This window comes from Molothrus aeneus, chromosome 3 (assembly GCF_037042795.1).
Source record: "Molothrus aeneus isolate 106 chromosome 3, BPBGC_Maene_1.0, whole genome shotgun sequence".
Classification (NCBI taxonomy): Eukaryota; Metazoa; Chordata; class Aves; order Passeriformes; family Icteridae; genus Molothrus; species Molothrus aeneus.
The window spans coordinates 24,393,219-24,408,541 of NC_089648.1; the positions used below are offsets into that span (position 1 = coordinate 24,393,219).

Consider the following 15,323-nt stretch of genomic DNA (forward strand, 5'->3'; position numbering starts at 1 on the left):
GCGGGCGGGGCCGAGCCCACGGAACTACAGCTCCCGGCGTGCCCCGCGCCGTTCCCATGGCCACGGGCAGCCGGGCCCGCGGCCCATGCAGCGATGCCCAAGGCCAGGTACCGGGAGCTGTGCCCGAGCTGGAGACCATGGATCGCTCCCGCTGCCCTGGGGGAAGGGGCCGGCGGCCGGGGAGGACAGCCTGGAAGCGGGAGGGAGGGAAGGAGTGCTAAAACAGGCACTACCCCTAAAGCGAGCGCGGCCGAGGGCAGGCGGGGCACGCTTGGCCCTTGCCCGGTTGCTTCTGTGAGGGACCCCACAAAAACCGGGGTCTGCAGGGGACCGCAGGTGACCCTGAGCACGGGGGGCAGCAGCTCCCCGGCACACCGAGCGCACGTCCGGAGCTCTCCCGAGCCCTCCGAGCCGTGCCCGGCCCCAGAGGCTGGAAAGCCTGGCACGCCACACAGCCTCCTAAAGGTGTCTCGGCGCCTCAGTGGGCTGCCCGGGGAGGCTGCAGTGACCGTCCCTGGAGGTGCTTTAAGGAAAGCCTGGACGTGGCACTCGGTCTGGTGGTGTTCGGTCACAGGTTGGACTGGATGATCTCAGGGGTCTTTCCCAACCTAACTGATTGTGTGATTCTGTGATTAAATGTACTCCAAGCAAAGCCTCCCGCTGTACAGCTGGTACGTGCTAAGTACGTGCCACAAGTGGCTGCTGGGGTTATTGAGGAATGTCATTTCGGCTGGTTTGGTTAGAAGTATTTCGACAAGCAGAGAGCAGGTGATGTGGAATAATAATAATCATTTACACCACAATAACCTTAATTTAGATGTTTTCAGGAATTAGTGCCTAAGGTGGGTGTTTAATTATTCTCTTCTTGCTTTGTTTTCTTCCAATTAGTGATACTTTATGGGATCTTGCTATAGCTGAAGTGGAGAAGAGAGAAAATCCTGATGATGATGATGATGTCAAGCCAGGGGAAGTTTGGGAAAGATCAATATTATTTATGGGAAACAAAAACGGGGTAATCTAAATACTGTACAATTCTACACTTTTTAAACGTAATTTGTGTCAGGGAAAACATCTCATATTTTCAGATGTTAAGGTTCACTTAATTTTAAAGGCATAATATCTCATGGTCTCATTCTGCAGAGGTCTAATTGATCACAAATGTCTGTTTTAAGTACGGTGTTCCTATTACTATATTTGTCACGTCTATTAGTTTATACTTATAATAATAGTAGAGTAACTTGATTCTGACTGAAATTTGGACTTGAGTTTCTGCTATAAGGCTGCAAACAGTTACATGTATTTGCAGTTTTCTGGTACTTTATTGTTGGAATGTTAAATGAATTTGACCTAGTGATACAACTTTATGCTTTAAAGACAGTACAGTAGAGTTCCTCTTTGTTTTTAATTTCCAGGGAAAGACCACTATCATACTGAGATGCCTTGAGAGGTATGTGTTAAATATTTTAAAGCAGTTTTCAGCTGTAGATTAAAAACCAGTCATATTGTGTGATAATTCATAATGCATGTATGCAGATGTGTTCTGTGACTGGTTGATCATTTAGGAATGAACTTATTTCCCTTCATTATAACCTCTCAGGTGATCCTTTCAGTCCTTCTCCAGTGTCAGCTGAAATGATTAATTTCTTTGGGCTGGTGCTGCTGCTTCTCCTGTCTCCAGTACCTGACACCTCCTGTCTAAAAGTGTCTTCTCTGTACTGCTGTCTCTAAGCCAAATTCTGAATGGACTGATAAATACAATTTAGTAACCACAGAATTAACTTCCTTTCTTTAGAAGATCTTGACAAAACTCAGTTACTTTTCCTTTAGGGAAGAGTCTCCAAAGCCAACATTAGCCTTGGAATATACTTTTGGAAGAAGAGCAAGGAGACACAATTCAGTGAGTATAAAGTATAATTTACCATATCTTTATATGTATATACACACACCTAAAAATAACATAAAGAAACTCTTTTGCAGCCTAAAGATGTAGCTCATTTTTGGGAACTAGGTGGTGGAACCTCATTAATGGAACTCATTCGAATACCAATCACTGTCCACAACATAAGGTAAGTGTAAATATTACAATTCCAGAGTTATTTGAGCTTTCCTTCAAACATTAGTAATCTCTAGACCTTTTTTGTTTTGTGAAAACCTCTTTCAAAGTGTAAGATAGAACACGTACAGGGTTTTGCTAAGAATCACTGTAATACCACGATGCTTTGCTTTGGTCTTCCTTTTCATCTCCTAAATAAGTTCTAAGTAATCTGAACAAAACATGGAGGAAGTAGGTTGGCCTTAAGTAGGTAGAACAAGAAATACAGAAAAAAGATAAGACATAATATCTTTATGCTCAGTGAAGAGCAAAACAACAGTTTGGCGACATATGAAAAATAAAATCTTGCTTCCTTCTTCCGTGTGCACACATAGATGCTCTTTCTGTGACTGATATTTTAGGGTGAAAAACAAGGCCAAAAACTGTGACAAAAAACATCTCTGGATTTTTGGGATATGACCTCTTAATGAAAAAGTCATTTCCCAACAGAGAGATGATGTTTCCAGGAGGAACCAGAGCCACTGAAATTATTTGAAAACAAAAGAAAACAGAACTTTTGATCAAATTAAGAGAATGTACTTTAAAAAATTCCATTAAAATAATGGATAGCATAAGAAGAAATGCATGAAAATTTGCATGAGGAAATGACAAGGTGATAGGGGGTGCTTTTTATGGTTTTTTATTAGAGAAAATGGGAGTTGAAAGGGGAGAAAAGGATCAAAAGATAAGTTTTGTATTACGATGTATTGCTTTATTTCATTGGTATTGAGCTTTAACTTCTGTGGCGAAGAAAAAGGAGGGATATCATTTTTATCAGCTATATTTGCTTCTGTTTTGACTACTGAGATAATGCCATTATTTGCTGAGAGACTAAGACAGAAAGAATAAAAATAAAACACTTATGCCATGTTAAGCTCTTTGTCTCTAGAAGAGCTTGGGAGAGAAAAAATTAAGTATAACTTTCCAGCCCCTGACTTAATTAAATTAATTGAACTCTACCTCCATCAGTTTTTTCTTCCTTTTTTACTGATAAGGGATTTTCTGATGTGGAGAATCTTAAGATTCTTTGCTGGGATAGCAATGTTCTGTAAGAACAATTCACTTCTGTTCACAAGGCAATATTTTAACATGCCAGAAAAAATTCTGCTATTTCAACAAATATAAGTGCATTTTGCTGATTTTCTCATCATTGTACACAAGCAATTTGCTTATTTAAAAGTTCCATAAAGTATATCTAGTTTCAAGAGACAAAGTATATCTATATAAAGAGATTTTTCACCAGATTTTTCTTTCCCACAGCATTTTAAAGTGAAATTGAACACTCAGTTTGCTTTTTCGCTTTTGTAATACCACTCTGGTCTAGAATCCCCCTTTTCAAGTCAGGTTAGAATGAGATAGAATGATGGCATCCATTCAGATTACTGCATTTGCCATGACCTTTACAGTTGCACTTAAATGCAGCTGGTGTTTTGGGAGGCAGGGTTTTAGAAAGAGAGGACTTCAGGTATAAAAGATTTCCCATCAGCAATCCACCTTTAAAAGTCTGGTAGTAGCTAAGGATGTCATGAGTACTCTTTTATCTTTCAGAAGACTTTTCTCAGGCATCTATTCAAGGTTCCAACAAACTGTCACAGTCCATGACATGGCATATTGTCCTTTACCAGGTTTTCTTCATTTCATACTAGAAAAGAATAATGAAAGTATGGAACTTTCCCAGGCATACAGGGAATACAGGTAATAGTTAGGAAAGATCCTAGCCATTGGCTAACCTTGCTTGGTCTGGAGTTGGAGACTTATGAACTTATGAGACGGCAGGGGTACATAACAGCAGAAATTCTCAGCTGTACAGGAGGGAACTACAGGGCTGAGGATATTTGCACATTTTACTGTTTGAAGACGGTCCCCAAAAACAATTGAAAGTTGCCAAAATAATAGTTCTGTACAAGAGACAAGGGAAAGGTTTCTTCAGAGTGCAGAATATCCCTAAAAGCCATCTTGCTTTGCTGTCACATTTAATTCTGTCTTAGCAGGTAGATGTTCACATTTGCAGTACAGGTGTGGTTTTGTATGAAAATGCTGGCTGCCTCATGTGCTAAATATGTGACCAAATAATACCTATTTAATAGGTCATTTGCTGTAGTTCTGGTGTTGGATCTCTCCAAACCTAATGAACTCTGGAGTACTATGGAGAGCCTTCTGCAGGTCACCAGGAACCACGTGAACAAAATTTTAACCAAACTAGAAAAGACAAACTCTGAAGTAGCTGCTGAAATTAAACAGAGAATGTGGAACAATCTGCAGAGGGATCACCCTGTAAGTTACTTCTAATATTTTCTCCAGATGTCACAGGCCTTTATACAGTTAAAGATAATGCTTTAGAAAATCATAAACAACTCTTTTAGATTTTTATGCATGACTGAAAATCCATTTGATGTAGATGAACCTGTTCACTGGAAAATTATAGCAATTTAATAAAAATTCAATAAGAGCAGAAACAAGGAAAGAAGGTTTCTTATATCTTTTTGTTAGATATCTAATGTGATTGTTATGGCATGTTACACCAATCAAAAGAAATAGTTTTAGAGTAGCAGTTTGCTTTTTTCCCCCCTCATCTTTTAAAAATGAAGATGAAAACTAGAATGTACAAAAGTCATCTAGCAAGAGACTAGCTGAAGGTACAAATTTAAGCAAAGAATATAGTTATAACAGCCATCAACATGACTATATACTTTGCATTTATTTAAATGTCTATCACAAACTCAATGCCTTTTGATAATCTGACAACTAATTAAATTATAAAGTTTCAGAAATGTTAACATCAGTCCTTTAAACATAATTGCTAACTAAATCTCTGGAAAAGCTAAACTAGATTATGCACAATAGAAAGGAAAAGTCATTGTGCGTAAAACCTCTGCAAATGTTGTGTGTATATAATGCATAAATAAGTATTCAACAATTCAAAGACCTGGCATGTAAATCTAGTTACTGTAACTTCTATAAAATGCTTCAATACAGCAAGTGCTTGTAGAGCTCAGAAATTTAAAAGTAACTCAAAATATATGAGAAAGCAACATATGCAGCACTCCATAGTGTTAGCATATGGAGTTTGATATTGGGATTATTTTGGTTTTTACTTTTAGAGAAGGTAATTTACAAAAAGATAACACCTACATGCACAAATAAATGGCAATAATTTATGACCACAGCGTCTAGTTTCATATAGGGTTTTACATATCAGAAAATTGCAAGCTTATTGCAATAAAAAAAAAATAATAATGCTATTATTTGTTAAGAAAACTTGTTATTCTTGCACTGTATTAAGCACAATTATATCTTCTGAACTAAAATTTCTGTTTATCTTCCATTATCAAAGACATCAATAACGCAAATAAAGTATTATATTACTGTTTGGTTCTCTTCTTTCATCATTGTTCAAAGAAAAATTGTGTCAGTTTATTAGAAAAAAATACTATATTTTATAGTCAAATTAAATGATAGTTTATGGAGATCTTTATGTGCCTTTTAATGGCTAAACCTATTTTTATTATAAAAAGGAATCAATTAAATACTTATATTTTTAAGGACTAAGATATATTTCATCGGCCTGGCTAAAGAATTTTTTGCTATGATGATAAAACATATCAATTGCAGACCCTGCTTAAAAAGGCTGAATGCATCTAAACTATTCCACAGTCAAAAATAAATTCCACAGTCAAAACCTGAATAGGGTTCAATATGCTAGTTTTAAGGTTTCTGATGTTTTCCCAAATTTTTCCTCTTAGTTTTGAAATGAAAACTTTTTTTTCCATTTTATATTCTATATACTCTTTTTAAGTTGTGATAGTTTTGCTTAAAGCTATTTCTTTGACAGTGTATGAGTGAAGCCATTGTTTCTCCTCTCCAAGCAGAGAATTCTCAGTATGTGCAGCTTCTGTAAACATCCTGTCATTTAACCTGTCTGTGAAATACCTGGGGTTAGGAGGGAGCAGCTGGACCAACCTCTGCTACAACTCATCTTTCTTGCACTGCTGCAGCCAAAGCAGCTTGAATAAGTATTTGCTTGAACACACAAGGGGATTATCTCATTTCATATGGACTACAGCAAACTCTTCCAGATCACTTGAGAATTCTTGTAATTCACTTATTAAAATTTTTATGCCACATTAGCTATTTAGCATATAAGTCTGACTTTTAGACCTGTTTTCCTCCATTGATACTGATTCACATTTTCAAGATTGTTGGATGATGTTTCCTCTTTGTGATGATATCAAACATTTGAAATACACATTAAATATTGTTTGAGTGTTTGGAAAACATTATGTGGGCAGGACAAATGTGTGACACAAGCAAATAATTCCATATATTTTTCTTGAGATTTTGTCTGCATTCTTTTAGATTTTATCCACATTCCTTTAGATTTTATCCAAAGAATGTGAATGTGTCAAAAACCCAGTTCTACTAATCCAGCCAGGCAGGTGTTCTATGAATACATGAGGTTTTTCCTCTCTTCCTTTCCCATCTAATAATGTTATATATAGTGTAAAGGCCCTTTTTTTTTCCTGACCATTTAGGAAGAAAATGGGAAAATGGTAGAATATAATATGGATATTGCAATAAAGTTGATTCCTCTACCTTAAGGTTTGGAAAACGTCTTCTGTGAATTTATTTTAACCTCTTTCAGCTGCTTTAACAATTGCAATCTTTTACAGTTTGTTTACAGAGCTTAACTGTCCTATATCTTTTTAACAGGACAGTGCATTAGTTGACCCTTTTCCAATACCCTTGGTGATAATTGGAAGCAAACACGATATTTTTCATGTAAGTAATACTTAAGTACCTTTTTAATAATTAAATTATTCCCAATAAATATTCTATATACTACAATTTTACTAATATAATAGTAATCTTTTGAACTAAAGTGTGGACAGCCAGTCTTCTACCACAAAAAAAAAAAATTTCCATCCAACAGCATTAAGGAAGGGATACTGTCATTCCTTCACAAAACATCCCCAAACTGATGACTTTTGAGATGTACATAGAAAATGCTTCCCTTTTGGGTTCTGCAGCAACTTGTGTCTCTACAAGAAAACACCACATGGATGATTTCCTTTTAGAATGAGAGAAATCCAGCTCCAGGTGTCCTTTGTGACAGCAGCTGTAAGTTTATGGCAGTGAAAGAGGGGTGTATCTCAAGACAGCTGATCAAATTTTTTTTGGTGGCAGCTTCAGTCTAGAATTTATTTTAAAGTACTTCCTAAGTTTCTAGAGACAAGTGAGAAATTGCATTTTTTATGGAGGGGAGGAAAGAAATGTCATAGTACTGCTGGATTGTCTCCCAGGCCATAAAAATCCCTAACAAATGCATATTCACTGCACTTGATCATGAGAAACCAGGACAATATGTTTGATTTTTAGCAGTTGTGCTGGCAGCCTGTGCTTCTCTGGATGGCTACACAGTGCACTTGATACCTGGCTGACTCTCTGAGTTACTGAATTCTTTATTAATAAGGGACTTGCCTTCTCTCATACCAAAGCTTTTTGCTGAGCCATGACTCTCTTGTAATAAAGACAAAAAGCCAGCCTGGTTCTGTTGGGGAATTCTATGGATTCTATGGATTGACTCTGCAGGCATCACTGGGACCAAATTTTCACCCATTTCATCCAGGGAACGCCATCTGTATGATCTTAGATGAAACAGACGTGGGTGAAAAGGTATTTTGATGCACCTTTCCAATCTTGCAGGTATTAGAATTTCGACAGCATATACCCAAAGATTTACTTAAATATTTTCACAAAAAGAAAAAAAAAATCTTAGTCTTCTAGTAGGCAACATTTCTACTGGTAAAAATTTAAAATAATATCAAACAAATAAATTGAAAATTAAATGTACATTCTCAATTTAAAAACTTTTCCTGGGCTAACATATTGCCTGAATTAGGCTTCATCTGTAAAAAAGAAACAAAGAGAAATTGTGACATTTCTTTTTAGAGTAGGCTGTTACTGATTCTGTCTTAAGATATAATTATGCTGACAGCTGAAAGCCTTATATATTGTAGCTTAAGTGCACTGCAGTTTATATAAAAAAGGAAAAGTTTTAACTGTAGTATTTTGGGGTTTTTTCTTACATCTATGTTCCACTATCAACTTTTTCAGGAGTTTGACTCTGAAATGAGGAAAATAATAAGCAAGACACTTCGATTTGTTTCACATTATTATGGAGCCTCATTAGTGGTATGTATTTTCACTTTCTATTTAAGAAGAGAGAAGATGAACAATATTTCTGTTACAAAACAATATTTTTTAAAATGATACTATAAAACTCCTAGAGAAAATGGGATTTAATTGGTTTTACAGTAGCTTTCTTCGTGAGGCTATCTGTTGACCCAGTGACATACCTTGTGAGCAAACAAACTACACAATTCCCAGTATCAACAAACACAGAATGAAAATAGTTACCTGTTAGGCAGCTTAATTCTTGCATTGAATTTACTGCATCTTGGGCAATTCTTTTTTTGGTACAAGAAAGGAGAATAGGCAAAAGTGATTGTCTTAGATTGAATTAGGGAACTGAGCCTTTTGGTAGAAGCATGAACTTACATCAAGTGACCGAGCTTTAAAATCATTGGCTCATTTTCACAGTAGTTTATGTATACCAGATTACTACACTTAGGGTGTTGAAGAAGGACGGGAGCTTCCTTACAAAAGTGGGTAGAAAGATGCCAACATGATGAAAATGATTTATTTTAGTTTTCAGATCATTGTCTGAGTAAAGACAGAAACATGCATGCTGAAATTCACAGTCCAAAAACACTACATCTTGGGCTCACTGTGCATCAGAAGATGGGTCTAATTGTAGCAACCATCATTTATGTAATAAATAGTATTTAATGGTAGCTTAGTGATTATCAAAACAACTTATGTTTACTTTGAATACTTATAATCCCAGTATGTCCTTTTGCATGCACGTAAAGCTTTTTCACTCTGACACATAAATTTGTCTTTTGTTAACTGAGAGTACAACTGTCTTGGTTGGAGGTTTTTTAGTATTTAAGCATTATTGTAATTAAATATTAGAATATAAATCTCTTTGTCTGCTTAATCCTGATTGTCATTGAAATGAGAAGGAGAAATCTAATTTCTCACAGCACAGATCTGACTTCTTTCCCAAAGACACAAATCTGTTAGGATACAAAAGCCCTTAGACAAGAAGAAGCATGTTGTTTGAGAATATATTTTGAAAATTGCTTTCTGGTAAATCTGTACCATTCTGCCCCTTCTAAGCTGTTTTAAGACAATTATATAGTTATTCATTACATTTCTAAATGTTTATGATATTCTGGATAATATTTAATGCAATTTAAAATCTTAAATCATTCGTCTTGGCGAAGAGACTTGTGTTTCGTGATGTGCATATTTCAAAAGTTTTGAATCAGTATTTTAAAAATGAGTCTTTAATCTTTATTTATTCTACTTTTTAATCTTTCTTGATATTCAGTAGCAAATACATTCATGTTTTTGAAAGGGAATTTTATTTTTATTCTAGTCAATTCAGTGAACATATACCAAATTTATTTGGGTCAGGTATTAATTAGAAAGGCTCCATCCTCTTTGTAGATGGCAAAATGCAATATACCTATGATGGAAGTTCCTAATGTATAATTTGTTTTCTGATTCATTTAGTTTACCAGTAAATCTGAGGCTCTCCTGCTGAAAGCCCGTGCTCTTATTAATCACTTGGCATTTGGCTACGATAAAAGGTAACATTATTGTTCAACTATTAAATGTCTTGCTCAGAGCATAAAATTACTTAATAAAAGTATTTTAATAATAAAAACTTCTAAAATTAAATATTACCTCTGAAAGATTTTTGTTCATGGACTTGGACTTCTGTGACTCAGCTGCCTATCTCTGCTAAGAACAGTGATAACTCCTAGTTTTGATCCTCAAACTGATGAATGAAAAACGTGGTTACCACTGGAATTGAGTACTATTTTATTTACATGATTTATATGCAAACCCCAGTAAGACTCTAGTCTTGGCTAGAATAGTGGGTTTTTTTGTTGATTGCTAAATGCTCACTTGATATATTTTCTTTTTTTCTGTTTAGCAAGTCTGTATCAGTGGATCCCAGCAAACCTCTCTTTATACCAGCTGGCCTGGATTCCATGAGCCAAATAGGTTAGAACATTTCCTTTTCATTGTTTGTTGCTTAATTCTTTTGAAAACAAGAAAAACATTTTAAGCAAATTGATAAATTACAGCACATCAGTATCAGTTTTAACAGATTACTGAAGGAAATAACTTACAGATTTTAAAATCATGATTCAGTATATTACTGAGAATTACTTGTGCAGGTTTGTTAGGTAGTTTAATAAAGTCTCTGGACTATGTAAAATAGTAAAGTACCAATAAGCTTAGATCTGAAAGAAAATAAAATATACAAAACCTCTCAGCCCATTTCATGGTAGAAGATCAATGTTTTTTTCAAACCTGTTGCAGCTTGTCAGTGTAGAAGGTAAAATACCAAATTAGATGGTTCATTATGCAAAATTATTCTGTGATTTATGTTGTTATGACAACACACTTGTCTTATGTGTGCTGTGATCCTCAGGACCACCACCTGCCTCTGACAGTGATCTTGGAAAGATGCGTGCCAACACGCCTTTGGAACTATGGAAAAAAGTATTTGAGAAAACATTTCCTCCCAAGGTAGGGATGGATATGCCATGCAAACAGCTGATTTCCTCACAGAACAGCAGCAATATCCCTGCTCCTTTTTGTCTTTCAAGTCCACTGACTGGAATTTCAGTCTCACTTAGCAGTTCTCTTTAATACATTTTTAAAAGATAAAGGCTTATATGTAGTAGTGCTTCTACATCTTCAGTCACCTTCCTACATGTAGAAATTATGAAAGATGCTCTTCTTAGTATAAAATGCCCCAACATGATAAAGACTAATGAAACTAGAAATTAGAAACTATAGAGAAGTGTTAGTTTTCATGTTATTTTTCCTCATAGCCTTTAAAAACACAATAAACAAATGTTTCCTCCTGCACCCACCCCTCCAAGTACCCCCTGAACTCCCCCTGAAGCAGCTGGAGAAATGAATACACTTCTCATCTGGCAAGCTCCATGGCTGTTCATCAGTGTATCAGTCTAATTAAAGATTTAAACATTGGCCAAATAAATTTACAGTCTCCTGTTTTGGTTCCACAGCAGCCTTTACCTTTGAAGCTATTTTTATACATTGTAACCCTCTTTTTCCATTGCCTCACCTAGGAAGTAGAATTCTGCTTTATTTTATTCTATCACTGGTATTATTGCCTTCTTGCTACTTTCCATTTGATATGATTAAGGAGATATATGCAGGACAACATTTAAAAACCCCCTCCTCATTTGATAGTTTTTCTTACTATTAGTGCATTTGCTTCTTTGGAATTCAAGTTACAGTTCACTCAAGGCTAGGAAATGAAAATGCAGATATTTGGCAAAGATAGCAATCAGTTTCTCAGCTATTGAAGTAATGCTTCTGATAACCAGGACTGAATTCTAGTCATGAGTATTAAATAGTTTATCAAGGGCAACCTCAACTGTGCCCTAACATCATGGACCAGAAAGGATATTTTCATTTTGATGCTCAAGAATAATAACCAACCACCACATAAGAATATTTTCTGCCCGTTAGAATCTAGCTGCACTCTTATTTTTTCTTCATTTTACTGACAGGTTTTTTTTTAAACTAATCTGTGTCCTGTAGCACAAAATTGTTCCATAAATTCAAGCTTTTAATTTGTATTAAAAGCAAATACTTTAATTTCTATGTGTGGCTTTTTCTTATTAAAAGAAGATAAATTGTATCATTTGGGGTTTTGTCTTTTCTCTTTTTAGAGTTTCTCTGATTTACAAGATACCAAGGACCCTGCACAGGATAGTCAATATGCTGAGTATGAAGTTGATGTCATGAGAGCTCAGAAAAACCAGGTGTGTGGTAATTCTCTAAATGCTGTTCATAGTCAGGTATTCCAGAACCACCAGCACTGCTGAACTAATAGTATTACTCATACCTCCCCTTTTTGCCCTTAAATAACTTCAGCTTTAGATTTCAGTTTAGGAGTTGGTTGTGAGGTTTTTTTCCCATTGTTAAGATACTAAGCCTGTAGACCATTGTTAGATCTCAATGTTTTGGCTCTGAGTTTCTTTAGAAATTAAGAATTCAAATTTTCCCTCAAACTGTACTCTAAAGTTAACTCACTAAAATAAACTTTGAAGCTTTCTTGACAGCCATTTCCTCATTTCTTCACTCTGTACTCTCATTTGAGTGTTGACTAACAAAGTGTGGGAAGCAATATCAAGGTATGTGGTGAGGACTCTTCTGTCTTTCTCCTTCAAAACTTATTTAAACTGGAAAGATGATATCATTTCTAACTTGACTTTGCAGGCTATGGACATTTTATCTTAACTAGAGTGAATGGAATTATTCCACAGAGTGATGACATGTGGCTTAACCCCTGAATTCCAGGAAAGACCTTTAATGGGGAAAGGGTCTTCTATTTTTTCTTAAAAATTTTGAAGAGTTTCTGCCTTTCTCTAGATTAGTGGGGAATTAATTTTATAGAAAAATTCTGTGGCAAACCAGGTGAAGATTAAATAACTGCCTTACAGCTAACAGTATATAACATCAGCTGAGTAGCAGTACTGTATAGAACAGTTTTCATCAGTATGGGTATGTTCATAGGTATGGGTCTCCTAAAATCAAGATTTATCCAAAGAATAAAGCAATTTCAAAAATCCCCTGCAGCCTTTGAACCTGCACATTACCTGCAATATCCTGTTGATGTAGGTATCAGTTCTGAATTTGTCACATCAAGAGTAGTCCTAGAAATCATTAAAATTTGTAAAGCACACTGCTTTTGGAATTTATAATATAAACATACTCAGTATAGCTACATATCTCAAAAGAACTATATAGTGTACTAGGTTTGTTATTTTTACATAATAATGTGTTGCAAAAGAAGATACTGGTATGTATTGATTAAATCATACAGGAAATTAATAGTTTTCTGTTTTTAAACAAAAGAGACAGGCTTTTAGAATCTTAATCTGTTCAAGGGCATTGCAAACCATTATAGCTTCTTTTTGTTGGACTACTACAAGTAATTTGAGCATTAAAGAGAAAATTACTTCTGTTATCTGCAGTTATTTCCTAAGTTTTTATCATGAAGTTTAATTTTTACAAGATTATTTGCACATTATTAAAATGTTTTATACTAAGAATTTGAATTGCACCAAGCTAGAAATATGTATCTAAAAGAAAAGAACTTTCTAGTTGCAGTGTTTCTTGAAGTGTCCTTCAGTTTTCCAGTTCAATGGAAAGCAGCACAAAATTCGTATTTTTAAGTAACTTTTTAAATTCCTCATGTGTCTGACATTCTTTATAGAGTCTCATGGTACCTATTGCATAGGAGGGCCAGTATTTTAAGATGGTCAATATGCAAGGTGTTGCTAATGAAATCATGGGACCTAATGCAAAATTAGAAGTATCATGTGATGACAGTGAATGTTTTCATGTTACCACTTTTCTGGGTTACTTTCGGTTAATTAATGTTACTTTGGACTACAGATGATAGCCTATTTGCTTACTTATCTCAAAGATAAGCTTCAATAGAAAAAGAAGCACAAAACCAGCAAGGGAAGCAAAACACAGCCCCTGTCACTGCATCTGATAGAAGAGCCAGCAATAGCTGACTGACTGAGTCCTCATCAGGACTGCTCGATAATACCATAATAGATTTACAGATAACTGTGGCAATAATACAAAGTTTAAATAAATCATTTCCAACTTTGGAATTCTGATTGAAGTATTTGCCTGCATTCTAGCAGAGTAAAAGACTGAATTCTAATTCCTGAGTATAAAATAAGAAAACAGTTTAAAAAAAAAATCAAGGAAGTCTCTGGCTGACTCCAAGGTACTGTTAGCCAGCATTTATCTGAGATGCTGTTTGGCTGTAGAAGTTTAGAGTTCAGCTCATCAGCAGTCTGACATAACTGTTTTCTTTTAGACCAGATTATTTTGCCTCCTTAATATTTTCAGAGTTAACTATGAGATGTACCACTTTCTTTCTTAACATTTTTGCTCTGGAAAGCTCTCTGAGGCCGTCTTTTCCTCACTGTGCCTTCCTTCAAGATGGAGCACATCTCTCTTTCTCAACTATGTCTTTTCAGAATTCTTTTCCTAGTTCTTGCCCCACAGACATACATAGCAGAGGTTTATATTAAATAGTGCTGTTGGAATTGTTTGCTGCTTTTCATTCCCTGTAGTTAAGCTCTGAGAGAGAATACAACACCAGGGAACCTTTTGAAATTTGTATCTCTAATGTAATTCTTAACTAGCAGATTTTCTCCAGGAATTACTGGAATTTTGTGGGTTTTGCAGGGCTTTCAAGATTCAAAAAAAAAAAAATTATCTGCATAGTTATTAGGCCTTAAGTGTCTAGGTTTTGGTCAATTCTTCATAGATAAACCACATGGCAAACTTGTCATCCTCTGTCCATTCCCTGTTTCCCTGTTAGCTTTTTAGCTTTTGATGCTTTCAGGTCACCTTAATTTGGTTTTTGGTACACACATAACCTGAATAAGAGTGAGACCTTTTAAAATAATATTTCTGATTAGAGCTACATATATATACCTGCATCAGTGAGCACCTATGGGGAGCATGAAAGTCTTGTTTCTTAGTTCCTTCTAAATGTTTGTGGCATTTAGTGAGAGCCTGGCACATGGGAATGTCTGTTCTCTTTCCTTTAGAAATGCTTTCTGCCACAGATGTAAGTACTCTATGGTGTCTTTTTGAAGGTTTTTCATTGTTTCCTGATATGCCTTCACTGCTAATGCTCAAAATAGGTGCTTGGACCTTTTGATCTGGACATTTGACTGCAGCTTCATTCATTGATGCAACAGATAAAGCTCAACCTTGAGCTCAATGACCTGGAGAGCCTCCTACTCATGTGCTTCAGAAATGATGCGGTGCCAAAGTTCACAGTGACTGGTCCTTGTTACACAGAGCTATTACTTCAGGGATTGGTGCCAGTTCTAGCTGAAGCCTCAAGCCATGAAGTGAGGTCAAAAAAAGTAGATGCCTGGTGCCATTTGGTGTCAGCTGAAAAGTCATGGAAGCAAATCTTAATGAACTGTTAGGACTTAAAAAGTCATAAACACAAGAAGATTCTGCATCTCACAAGGAAGAATAGTTGCATTTCCCCTAAAATTGCAGCAGC

At 35.8% G+C, this 15,323-nt stretch overlaps 1 protein-coding gene across 2 annotated transcripts in view; it reads left to right on the top strand.

Annotated features, from left to right (window-relative positions):
- Positions 1-15,323, top strand: part of DYNC2LI1 (dynein cytoplasmic 2 light intermediate chain 1) — an 18,505-nt gene continuing 3,182 nt past the window's right edge. The window contains exons 1-12 of one of the 2 annotated variants that reach the window (XM_066546500.1): positions 1-107; positions 889-1,012; positions 1,413-1,447; positions 1,828-1,897; positions 1,978-2,066; positions 4,180-4,366; positions 6,803-6,871; positions 8,207-8,284; positions 9,734-9,810; positions 10,161-10,231; positions 10,665-10,762; positions 11,941-12,033. In XM_066546500.1, the coding sequence (XP_066402597.1) occupies positions 94-107; positions 889-1,012; positions 1,413-1,447; positions 1,828-1,897; positions 1,978-2,066; positions 4,180-4,366; positions 6,803-6,871; positions 8,207-8,284; positions 9,734-9,810; positions 10,161-10,231; positions 10,665-10,762; positions 11,941-12,033 (1,005 nt within the window). In that variant the 5' untranslated portion in view covers positions 1-93. Of the gene's footprint in view, positions 108-430; positions 769-888; positions 1,013-1,412; positions 1,448-1,827; positions 1,898-1,977; positions 2,067-4,179; positions 4,367-6,802; positions 6,872-8,206; positions 8,285-9,733; positions 9,811-10,160; positions 10,232-10,664; positions 10,763-11,940; positions 12,034-15,323 lie in introns of those variants that run through there. The other variant, XM_066546499.1, reaches the window with a different exon arrangement.